Genomic DNA, 13,260 nt, shown 5'->3' with positions numbered 1-13,260 from the left:
AATAACGAAGGAGTGGCTTCACAACAACTCCGTGACTGTTCTTGAATGGCCCAGCCAGAGCCCTGACTTAAACCCAATTGAGCATCTTTGGAGAGACCTGAAAATGGCTGTCCACCAACGTTTACCATCCAACCTGACAGAACTGGAGAGGATCTGCAAGGAGGAATGGCAGAAGATACCCAAATCCAGGTGTGAAAAACTTGTTGCATCTTTCCCAAAAAGACTCATGGCTGTATTAGATCAAAAGGGTGCTTCTACTAAATACTGAGCAAAGGGTCTGAATACTTAGGACCATGTGATATTTCAGTTTTTCTTTTTTAATAAATGTGCAAAAATGTCAACAATTCAGTTTTTTTCTGTCAATATGGGGTGCTGTGTGTACAATAATGAGGAAAAAAAAATGAACTTAAATGATTTTAGCAAATGGCTGCAATATAACAAAGAGTGAAAAATTGAAGGGGGTCTGAATACTTTCCGTACCCACTGTGTGTGTGTATATATATATATATATATATATATATATATATGCAAGCTGTATGTTTTATGGAGCTGGAATTTGCCTTTTGTCTACTAGACATACCACTGGTATATACATTAACAAAAACTGAATGAAATTTTAAATATTCAAGAAAAGAAAAAAACAAGTAAAAAAAACTCATTTTCTACTCTAATTTAGTCAAGGCTGCTAACATTCTGTAAACTGACGATCCCTGAACATTGTACGCATTCAGTCAGATGCAAACGGACACATGTGAAATATATTTAACAGGTGACAGTTGAATAAAAACAATAAATGTTGTTCTGAGCAGGGACAACTAACGCAGACGGCTCTGATGTGTGTTGAGGGAAACCAGACATAGCATAAGAGAGAGAACAATTTGGGGAATTAAAAAGGACAAGAAGAGAAGAAAAAGTGGGATACAGTGGGTGATTGATGGACATTGAAAGCAAGGAGTAGAAATCAAGCATATGACAGAGGAGGAGACAGACAGATGAAGACAAAAGGACACAGAAGTCAAGAGAGGGAGTGTGTGCTCTGGTCTATTTGTAGTACAGATAAGCTGCAGCAGGCTGTGAGCGGAGACAGTTGGCAGCACAGTATGCTAGGGCAGGCAAAGGGCTGATCTGTGCGTTCATGTGTGCATGTGCTTGTGTGTATTTAGGTAGTTGGCAGGGAAGTTAGACGGGGCAGAGGAGCATATCTCTGATCGTTTGCTGCAGTCAAACCAAACCAGTCACATTGGGCCGTTAGCTTCACTGCGCTCCCACAGCTGAATTAAAGGGTTAGTTCAGCAAACCATGAAGATTCTGTCATTTACTCACACTCATGTTGTTCCAAACCCATGCGACTTTCAACTTAATATGTTTTGTAAATGACCTGATTTGTTAAAGGTCCCATGACATGCTACTTTTTGTAGGCTTTAATATAGTCCGACTCCTTAGTGGTCCTTAGTACTGTATCTGAAATCTCTTTCCAAAAATCCAGCCTTGGTGCAGAATTATAGCCACTACAAGCCAGTCCCAGAATGAGCTTCCTTCAGACGGGCCGTTTCGGTGTCTGTAGCTTTAAATACTGTGGAGGAGGAGAAAGGCAGCGCAAGGTGGAGGGTGGGTGTGGCCTTGACCATCTTGCGCAACGGTACCATGCATGTTTGTTTATGTTGGATATATTGCAATGGCACGAAGACACGCAGTCGTTCAAGCATTTCAGTTTGACCCAGAATCTGATCCAGATGGAGAAGCAACGGATGAAGAAGTTGCAACTCAGCGGCTCCAGCAGGACGTTTCCGAATGGTTAGTTTAAAATATTATGTCTGGATACGGTTCTTTATTCGGATGGTTTACAGTTATCATCATGTAACGTTAGCTAACGCGAACCTACTGTTGCCTTTTCATGAGAGATCTGTAACGTCTGTAATTTATCTTATTACAATTACATCAAGCTCTGCGATCTTGAAATGCGGATATCGCGCGCGCCATATAACCAACAGGAAAACAGTTATCCAAATAACAAAGAAATGTACAACACTCGCGTTACAGTATGTGTAACTTGATGCTGTCTACCTTTACATTAGCGCAAGTAACTGCATAGCTAATGTGACAGCCACATTCTACATGTAAGAAGCTAGGTAACCATCAACAGTAAAGCAACACACTTATATATAATTTGTTGACTTACTTGTCCGACGTTCAGCAAGCCCAGCCCTGTATTGACCATTCGATGTTCATTTGTACATCCAATTATTGAGCAATTGTTATGCTTCGCTCGCTCAAAAGCCATGATATCTCTCGTGGACAAACTAAAATCGCGCGCGCGCGTTCTACTTCCTAGCTCATTTTCTCATGGGCGAGAAATATTCTCTGGGCGGGCAAAGCAGAGACAGGGGAGGTAACATTTCTCCTTATGACGTCATAAGGAGGAGATTCAAGATCAGCCCGGTTGAGCTTCCATTCTCTCAAAGGCAGAGAAAGATAGCAAAAGCTCGATTTACACCGATTAAAATTTTTTGAAACTTGGGTACCATATACAGGCTAGGGGAACTCATGTTAATGTTAAAAAACCTCAGAAAGTGGAAATTTCATGTCATGGGACCTTTAAATAGAATTTGTACAGACTGTATTGCTTTTATATCTTATATTTGCATTGAATTGTTGGTTTCCCCTTTTATATTGTATATTGTGCATCTCACTAAAAGGGTTATAAGGTACATGATTTAATATTTATTGCTTAGTAATTGTATAATGTGAATTACTTTTGACGTATTGGTTAGTATTATGCTAGTTTTATTGTGCTGATATGGTCTCATACAGTGTTTTTGTGTTTTTTTTCTCTTTGTGTTTTAGGGATTTTTTGGGATACATCATTTAAGAAGTATTGACCATTAATTCAGTGGGGTAGCAACATCTATCCCCCCAGTTCATAAATGTGCATATATTTCATACTCATTAACATTTGCATATATTTAATGCCATCATTTAGCAGTAAAATGACAGAAATTGTGTGGCATCAAATGTGTGTGTGAGGGTGACATAAGCCTGAAGCACTACTGTACCTAATTCTAAACCCCACTGGTATAACTGTAAGTATGAACGTTTTAACATTTTTTCGAGTACAAGTGTATGTCTGCATGTTTGTTTGTTTCCTGAGTGTGTAACATGCACTCCGTCCAGGCCAGATGAGACTGATCTATGCTAGCAGCTCCCTCGAGCCCTCCAGACCTTGTGTGTGGAGCTTTCATTCTTCTAGTGGAAAGCAGCTGACCCCTGTCCACCCCTCTGAATGCCATCTCTCACCCTCTCTCTTTTGATGTCCCTCTCTCTCTTTCTCACATCCTTCTCACTTCCTCTAAGGCTGTTGTTAAGGCCCTGCTGTTTGGTACACTGTGTCCATGCAAAGAGGATCAATATGCCAATCAGAGCTCAGGAGAGTGAGCAGAAGTGGCTGCTGGGAGAATATCAGAGCCAAATTGATGCGTGATCGCTGTCCGTGTGAGACTGAACCCTTACCTGCTGGCAAAATGCTCAATCCGGCTGTGTGTGTCCGCATGAGGCAGCCTGGGAGATGAGCAGGGTCTGTGAAACCACAAACACACACACACACGCACACGTCTGTTAGCAAAGTAGCTTGATATGTATGAATGCCTGTGTTCAAGCTGGTTTGCTGGTCTTAGAACTTGGTCAGACTGATCCGTTGGCTTTCTTTAGAGGAGTTTCGGACACTTTTAGCTAGCCAGGATGGGAAAACAGCTAAACCAGCTGAAGACCAGCTTGACAAAGCTGGGAGACCAGCTTAACCAAGCCGAGACAAATAAATCTGGTTTTAAGAATGTTTAAAAAAATTTCCAGGGAAACAAGACAAAAAAAATAAGATGGCTTGTGGGTCTTAGCTAGTCTGCCAACCTAGACAGGCTGATCCATTTGCTTTATTTAGAGGAGTTTTGGGCACGTTCAGATATTTAGGCTGGGAGAACAGCTTGACGACCAGCTTAATTCAGCCAATACCAGCAAACCATCTAGGTTAATTTATTTATTTATCAATAAAATGTATCTGGTTTTAAGGATGTTTAGATAGTTTTACTAGAAAATAAGACAAAAATAAGCTGTCCTAAGATGATCTGCGGGTCCTTCCAGCCTGGACAAGCTGCTGTTTAGCTCATTTACCCAGACATCCAGCTGGTCTCCCAGTCTGACCAGTCAACAGACAAGCTAAGGCTGGTTTAAGATGTTTCTTTTCAGCAGGGAAGAGAATTATTTTTTACAGTGCACTGCATTTAGTCCCACAGTTCTCCACTTATAAACCTACAAAAAGAACGCAACAACACTTAGGTGTGATTCTCATCAGCGGAGACAGGAAGTCAGACTCACGTCTCAGAGCTCTCCACCTCCAGTACTGATTGAACAGGCAGGTAGCCCCTCTGAGGGTGTTTACTAAAATACTGCTTTGAGCGGAACTTGTTCTTTAGCGTCTTTGCAAAGTCCCTCATCTTCTCGCCTGAGGTCGTCTGGAATGATTCAGAAAGAGAGAGACAGAAAAAGAGCCAGAGGAGAGAAAAATGAGAGAACATGAGCGATTGAGACACAAAACATCCTCTTCGTAACATTCCTCCGACACACAGCCAGTACATCAGTTTCCACACAGAACATTTTTCTTCCTCCCATCTCAATCTATCATCTCTTGAGCAGCTACAGAAAGCCGGAGCATAATAAAGACGCCCACCTATAAAACTCAGACTGGAGCATGGGAAAACCATTAAGCAAATGGCCTTATGCTGTATTTCACTGCAGGAGATCAATTCGGTTCAATTCATATTTATTTTGCGTAGTGCCTTGAATAATAGTGATTGAATTTGAAACCTTTGAGCAAGCACAAAGCTGCCAGCTGGCAAAGAAAAAACCTCTGCAAGTAACAAAGCATATGTACCGGGGTGTAGTACTCCATGATGGGGTAGTGTAGTTTCTTGCCCTTGGAGGTCCGGCCTGTCAGAAAACACGTCTGGCAGATGTCCACATTGAACTGTTTCAGACTTCGGTATCTGAAACAGTGATGAGGCGGAGACACATTTTATATCCAAATGTAAATGTGTTCATTTTAGGATTACGAAAAGATTAAAATAATGAATCATGACTACCCTGCTGACAATAACAACTTAAGGTTAGCAGGGTGGTTTATGCTGGATACTGATGGTTTAGTAGTACTGGTGGATCTTGTGTTCACCAGCAAAACTTGACCCTTTCTAGTGAAGTAGGTTTACTAAGATAACCTTCTGGTTAAACTATTTAAGGTGGGGACATAAAAAAAAATAAAAAAATGCATACAAATCAATATTATTTACTGTACACTACCATTCAAAAGTTTGGGTTCGATAAGATTTTTTGGAAGAAGTCTCTTATGCTCACCAAGGGATACAGTAAAATATAGTTATATATATTTTGAAATATTATTACAATTTATAATTTAGAAGAACTGTTTTTTATTGCAATATATTTTAAAATGTAATTTATTCCTGGAATGGCAAAGCTGAATTTTCAGCAGCCTTTATTCCAGTCTTCCGTGTCACATGATTCTTGCTAATATGCTAATTTGGTGCTCAAAGAAACATTTTTATTCATCCATGTTGAAAACAGTTGTGTTGCTTTAATATTCTTGTAGAAACCATTATACATTTTTCAGGATTCTTTGATGAATAGAAAGTTCAAAAGATTTTTACTGTCACTTGATCAATTTAACGTATCCTTGCTGAATAAAAGTATTAATTTCTTATTGACTCCAAACTTTTTAATGATAGTGTAAATATTGCATAAAGTTTTTTTTCAGCAGGTAAATCTCTTTAGAATTTTACCTATTTTAAGAATATACTATATTACATTCAGTTTTAACACATTCAGTTTCTCTTTGATGGAAAGAAAGCAAATATAACAGATGGAAATGTTCTTAAATAAATATAAAAAATTAAATAAATGAAAAAATGTAACAGAGTTTTGACAAATTAATATATATATACACATACATACATATATACAGTATCTCACGAAAGTGAGTACACCCCTCATATTTCAGCAAACCTTTTAGTATATCTTCTCAAGGGACAATACTATAGAAATGAAACTTGGATATATTTTAGAGTAGTCAATGTGCTGCTTGGATAGCAGTATATATTTACTGTCCTCTGAAAATAACTCAACATACAGCCATTATTGTCAAAATGTACAATATTGCTGGCAACAAAAGTGAGTGCACCTAATAGCTGTACGCCATTTAACCATGCAAAGCCACATGTCCTATTCATCATATTCATGTTTTTGTCTGCTTAACAGGACCATACAAATTTGTGTATATTTTAATAGAGCAGTTAAAATATTTGCTTTGAGTACAATTCTCTCATACTGATCACTGGATGTTCAACATGGCACCTCATGGCAAAGAACTCTCTAAGATTTTGAGAATTAGAAATGTTGCTCTCCACAAAGTTGGCCTTAGGCTGTAAGAAGATTTGTAACACCCTGAATCTGAGTTACAGTACAGTGGTCAGGGTCATACAGAGGTTTTCCAAGACGGCTTCCACTTGGAACAGGCCTCGCAAGGGTGAAGCAAAGAAGTTTAGTCCTTGTGCTGTGTGTCAGGTGCAGAAGCTGTCTTCAATAAACAGACACATGATCGTGCCAGCATTGCTTTAGAGGTTGCAGAAGCGGAAGGTCAGCTTGTCAGTGCTCAGACCATATACTGCACACTGCAACACGTAGGTTTGCATGGCCGTCGTCCCAGAAGGAAGCCTCTTCTGAAGCTGGCTCACAAGAAAGCCCACAAACAGTTTGCTGAAAGCAACCTGTCCAAGAGCATGAATTACTGGAACCATGTCCTGTGGTCTGATGAGACTAAGATAAACTTGTTTGTCTCAGATGGTGTACAGAATGTATGGCGATGCCCTGGTGAGGAGTACCAAGAAAATGCTGTCTTGCCTACAGTCAAGCATGGTGGCGGTAGCATCATGGTCTGGGGCTGCATGAGTGCTGCTGGTACTGGGGAGCTGAACTTCATTGAGGGAAACATGAATTCCAACATGTACTGCAGCATTCTGAAGCAGAACATGATGCCCTCCCTTCAGAAACTGGGCCGAACGGCATGATAATGACCCCAAACACACCGCCAAGATGATAACTGCCTTGCTGAGGAAGCTGAAGGTGATGGAGGGGCCAAGTATGTCTCCAGACCTGAACCCTATTGAGCAGCTGTGGGGCATCCTCAAGCGGAAGGTGGAGAAGCGTCATGTGTCTAACATCCAGCAGTTGAAGAGGGTCCCAGAAACAACCTGTGCAGCTCTGGTGAATTCCGTGGCCAGGAGGATTAAGGCAGTGCTAGATAACAATGGTGCTCAAACAAAATATTGACACACTTTTGACAAAAATGGCTGTATGTTTAGTTATTTTCAGAGGACAGTAAATATATTCTGCTATACAAGCAGCACATTGACTACTCTAAAATCTAGTGAAGTTTTATTTCTATAGTATTGTCCCTTGAGAAGAAATACTAAAATGTTTGCTGAAATGTGAGGGGTGTACTCACTTTTGTGAGATACTGTGTGTGTGTGTGTGTGTGTGTGTGTGTGTGTGTGTGTGTGTGTGTGTGTGTGTGTGTGTGTGAGTGAGTGTGTGTGTGTGTGTATATATATATATATATATATATATATATATATATATATAGATATAGATAGATAGATAGATAGATAGATATAGATAGAGATTTAGATATAGATATAAATGTAATATACTGATTCTGATACTGAATATATAAGATCAATATATATATAATAATACAGTATACACACACCCCTATTTATTTTACAAACACAAAACCAGTCCATTAACAACCCATGTGTATTACTTCCCGTGCAGTTCTCTGATATAATGCTATTACCACAAAACCTTTGATCAGCTGAAAGAACAATCGTTTATTTTGACTAGCTAAAGAACACAGATAGAGAGGTCTGTGCCATCTTTCTCCAAGAAAAGACTCAGCACTGCAGCAGCTCACCTGAAGCCCTTGATAGGGCACTGCTTACAGATATAGCAGCGTGCCTGGTGCTTGGCGGTCTCAGCCACAGTCACCCGGTGCAAAACAGGAAGCCACACCACAGACTGAGGCTCTAGAATCATCCATTCCAGGAAGTGAGAGACCTCGATTGCGGACTTACCTGGAGCCTAGAGGTAGATACAGAAGATGCACAAGAAAGAGAGCACAGAGCAACAAGTAGCATGAATCAAGATACCCAGCGGCCATATTGTTCATTATGCATGCCTAATTAAGCACCAAAACATCTTCTGGTAGCTGATGGGCACAAGCACCCTATTAGAGCACATGCCCTTAAAAGAACTCATGTGATACGGGGGAATCACAGCCCCATGAAAGGGAAGGATACAATCTCAAAGAGGTCGCCCCTTGTTACAGTGACCTGGTGGGAAACGGATGACAGGCAATAACCCTAATAAAATAGGATGACATAAAAATCTGGAACGTGCTAAATTCTCATTAAATACGCATCGAAGATGCATTAAAAGGTTGATTTCCTTTGGGCGCACTCTGCTTGGTCAGAGATTTATAATTAACATGAGTATCTCTAGCGTGGCCCTTAGTAGTCGCTGGAGTGTACAGTCTCAGAGGGCACGGCAATGTGTGTGTGTGTGTGTGTGTGTCTCTTTAACAGTGCTTGAGGTCTGGGATTGAGACCAAAGTCTGCAGTGTAGAGCTGAGAGGAAAACTTCTGAAGTTTCAATGAAACAAGAAAAAAGGATCTTCTAAACAGTCCACACCACAGGGAGAGCCAAGAGTATCTCATGAGATGGTCCATAACTTCAAACAAAGTGAACCAGTCTTTTCATCTCGAAACACGCTGCAACACAACACAGCCAGATGGCTGATCTGCATCGTTCTTGGCCTGTCGTGATTAATGCAGCTGGGTGAAAAATTGTGTAATTGGAAAGTACTGGTTACCATAACAGTGGCATTCCTTCCAGTAATAAAAAGGCAGACATGGAACTAACGTGAAAAGGAATTTTAATTATGTGTGCCTGCAACTGCACACATGTTCTTAGAACAGGATCTAATTAAGGACTGGCGCACTACGAATGAAAGGTTTAAGGCCATTGTCCAGGAAACCTGTGGCCTATACCAATTTCATAATCAGGCCTTCAGTAGAATGAAATGCCAGGTGGTCACGTTCTACTGTGATGCCCATGCAATTTCTGAATTACAGCCTCATAAGAGTGAAGAGAGATGAGAAGATGTCAACAGGCATTACACCTTAATTTTTCTTAATTATTATAGACTACTAATTCCTATTACGTTGGTATTTGAACCTAAACTCTTTTGAAAAAACTTGATTTCACATAGTTGTGTTTTGAAATGAGTCCGAACGCAATTCATAATGCAAGTATGCACTGCATTATCAAATTTTTATTAAGCTGCTATGTCTAGCATTACAATTTTATTAAATGATCAATTTTTGCTTTCAGGTAAATTTACTTAACCATTAAAAAATCAGGGGTCAGTAAAACTTTTATTTGTTTTTAAAGAAATGAATACTTTCATTAAGCAAGGATAGAATAAACTGATCCAAAGTGACAGTAAAGACTTACATTGCTACAAAAAAAGATTTCTGTTTCAAATAAATGCTGTTCTTTTGAACTTTCTATTTATCAAAGAATCCTGAAAAAAATGCATTAGTTTCCACAGAAATGTTGCACAGCACAACTGTTTTCAGCATTGATAATAATAAGAAATGTTTATGAACGATCATGTGACACTAAAGACTATATTTATTATCAAATAAAAGCAGCCTTTGTGAGCAGACTTCTTTCAAAAACATTAAAAAGTCGAATTGTCCTCAAACTTTAGAACATACTGAAGAGAATCTTGCAAATAAAGTTAAAGGTAGGGTAGGCAATGTTTTTCATAAACACCTTTTTTATACTGGTTGAAACTCTCTTTGAAAAACCTGATAGCAATTAATAATAGAAGTTGTCTAAATATATTTTTTTAAATTACATATATCTTCTGTGGAAGTCTCAGAACCAGAAAACGTTCGTCCAATCATTGCATTCGGATAGGATGTCCTACCTGACTGTCAACCTATGTATTTCCATACCTCCTCACACCCTGCTCACGCAGACATCACACGTCTTCAGCGTTTCATGAGGCTATGGAGAGTTGCAGACAGAAAATCACAGAACGCCGCAAACAAACAGCAATCGCCTTTTACTGTTCCTCCTGAACCAAAACAATGAGATTTTGCTGCGATCACGGCATAACTACCGTGATTAAAAGATGGAAACCCATGACATTCTACTCAGAGCAGTTCACGTCCTCAGACTCAGATTTATGCCTTTCTATGGCAACACTATCAATGGCTAAATTAAACTGCAGCAGTCAGGTGGAACAAGTCAGTGCTCTTTAAGTTGTTTATGTTTATAATTATTGTAATGTTATGTGCTTTGAGACATGAGGTAATTCAAGGCTGTCTTTCGTGACACTTTGCAGACTCATGTATTTTGGAGGAGGCCTGGCTTTGGAGACGCTCGGAATTGCCAACCCCACCTTTAAGTTAAGGGTGTAATTTCTGCGCCTCTTGTGTTAATACTTCCAAAGCAAAAATACTTCCAAACAGGTTTCCCAAACATTTGCAAATTAGTCTCTCCAGTTACGCCATTAGCTGAGAGGATATGCGTTTACATTTTTGGAGAAAAATAAAACTTTGAATGACAGAAGGAAGCATTTTTACATAAAAACAGCTGACTTTCAAAAGATTTTACAATATAATATAGTTAAAATCAAATACTTTCCCATGTCCTATTTACATTTAAAGACAAAACAATAACCTGTGTCTCTATGGTGCTATCAAAATATGCAACGGCAGACAAAAGTGTTTGAGAAAACGTTTAAAAATAGCCATTTAGTTTTTGCTATTCTGTTTAGTGTCATTAATTGCATTGAAATTACACACTTCACTTTTAATGGCACAGATGTTAGAAGGTAACTCTATTGTCCCCTTGAGTGTGCAAGTTTGATACTGGCACAGTAAAGGAGAAATACACATTTAATAAGTTCAACATGACAGCCAAGCACTGACCAAGCATTTGTGTTGAGTATGTTTCTGGCCAGTGACTCACTAAAACAGCTCTTTAATCTCTGTACGTTCCAGCCCGAAAACCCAGGAGAAGCAGAGCACAGTTAGGACAGAAAATGAGAGAGAGAGAGCGACAGGGAGGCCCTTTCATCATCTGAACAGAAAGCGTATCAGAGAAAAAGAGAGATACTGAATCTCTGAGATACTGTAATGAGATACTGATAGAGAATCTGGTTAGCTGAAGAAGTCTTACCATCCGAAAGCAGCTGCGGACACTGGGCTCCACGTTGCTCCCCCCAAATGCCGCCACCTCCCCGAGCTGCCGAGGGATCTGAATGGCCTCGTGTAGTAACAGACTGAGATGTTTCTGATCTGTCAGTCCACCTGGACCACACACCTGTCTGAAAAGGTCTGCAATACATAAGCAGAAAACCTGGTTGAATACTCCACTAAAAGAAGACACTAGGGAAAAGAAGCTTTGTGCCAGTGTGCAGAAGTCTGGAGGTGGGAAAATTGAGAATGTGTGACTTAAATGCCTTTAGGTTATAGAGGTGTGAGGCGAGATGTCTAACACTTTGATGTGCAATGTATTGCCACTGCCAAAATAAAATTCTTAACCATTGTTTTTTTGTGTGTGTTGTGTATATATATATAAAAAAACTTAATTCAAGATATATTCTCCAATAACATACACACACACATACATATACATATACATACATATGTAGTTTGTGTTTAAAGAAGTAAATCTATCTTGTTTTAAAGATGTTTAAATATTTTTTTAATGGAAAATACAAATATTTGAAAAACTTGGGGTCTGGTGAGATATGCATGATGCATGCACTGATTTAAATGTGGACTAAAGGCTAACATTAGCCGAGAGACCTAGAACAGCTCACACAGTGCCAGGAAGCCATCAATGAGCAGAATGATCCTGACAGGAGTGAGAATATTCTCTGCAGTGCCAGTAAAAATAGCACTATCTAAAGTGGCTGGCACACATACACATTCACACCCACATGCAAACCAGCCTCACACATAGTCTAGTCCAAGGACAGATTATGGACCGGGTCAATCAGTGCCAGAGCCCTGGGCCTCTAACTGAGATGCCGACTGTGGCCCAACACCTAGAAACAAGCCACTGCAGATATAAAATTGATATAGACAGATGAACAGTGCTTTATGACAGTGGCTCTTTGCATGATATGAAATAAACAAAAAAATGAGTGATGTTATGTGTTCCTGGCCTCTATTTTCTACAAAAACCTTATTGCAGATTTGATGTTGTACACTAGTCATTGCACACCGTTGTCTCTTTTGCAACATAATGCACACAAGGTGTGTTTATTTTTGCAACTGCAACATTATTGCATTTTTATCGCAACTTCTTGCATTTGTGACTTTATATATCCGAACGGGGACTTTATGATAAAGTCTATTCCTAGTTGGAAAATCTAGAAGCTGGTTATTAGTTTTGTCTAAAGGCCTTGGTATACTTCATTTCCCACATTCCGCTCTACTCCTTTGGCCGTGAGTGCAGAAAGACGGGTTCGGTGCATGTACACTATCTAGTGGACATTATTTTCAAGTTCTCAATTCACTCGCACATGCGCTGTTGTATGCGCACCATCCGTGCGGACACAAAAATCGGGCTGCATAAGGACAGCGTGCGTGGGCCGAAGTATACTTTGGACTTAAGCTTGTCATTGGCTGGTATAAGCTTGTTTACCATCAACAAACCAGCTACTTATGGTGATCAAATTGGATTTGGAACATGGTGGCTGGTCAACCAATTAATTAACAGTTTGGACCAGTTAATGACCAGCTTAAACCAGATAAATACAAGCCACCATGTTCCAAAAACAGCTTAAACAGGACTTACCAACAGGAACAGATCACAATTGCCACAAGGGCCCTGCAGGAACATAATTTGTCCATGGCTAATAGGTCTCCATCTACACAGTCTTAGTAAGGGTGGATGTGCTCTTTACAACTGAAATAAAAAAGTAATTGATGACAGAGAGAAACATTGATCCTTTAATCAGTGCTCACTCTCTTTACTGATGTAAAACTCACATTTTAGGCAATGTTTGGGTGTGATCACCAGATTGTATTCTGACCCAAGGATGTCCACCTCTGGCTT

General features: G+C 39.7%; 1 protein-coding gene across 3 annotated transcripts in view; it reads right to left on the bottom strand.

Annotated features, from left to right (window-relative positions):
• Nucleotides 1-13,260, bottom strand: part of drp2 (dystrophin related protein 2) — a 172,012-nt gene that overhangs the window by 18,143 nt on the left and 140,609 nt on the right. For all 3 annotated transcript variants that reach the window (XM_082178201.1, XM_082178200.1, XM_082178202.1), the window contains exons 13-17: nucleotides 11,371-11,528; nucleotides 8,030-8,196; nucleotides 4,922-5,033; nucleotides 4,366-4,502; nucleotides 3,508-3,573 (exon numbers count right to left, since the gene is read on the bottom strand). In XM_082178201.1, coding sequence (XP_082034327.1) covers nucleotides 3,508-3,573; nucleotides 4,366-4,502; nucleotides 4,922-5,033; nucleotides 8,030-8,196; nucleotides 11,371-11,528 — 640 coding nt within the window. The remainder of the gene's footprint in view (nucleotides 1-3,507; nucleotides 3,574-4,365; nucleotides 4,503-4,921; nucleotides 5,034-8,029; nucleotides 8,197-11,370; nucleotides 11,529-13,260) is intronic.

Source organism: Leuciscus leuciscus (assembly GCF_965113295.1).
Source record: "Leuciscus leuciscus genome assembly, chromosome: 8".
Taxonomy (NCBI): Eukaryota; Metazoa; Chordata; class Actinopteri; order Cypriniformes; family Leuciscidae; genus Leuciscus; species Leuciscus leuciscus.
The sequence above is the reverse complement of the archived record's forward strand: the minus strand, read 5'-3'. Positions and strand labels throughout refer to the sequence as shown.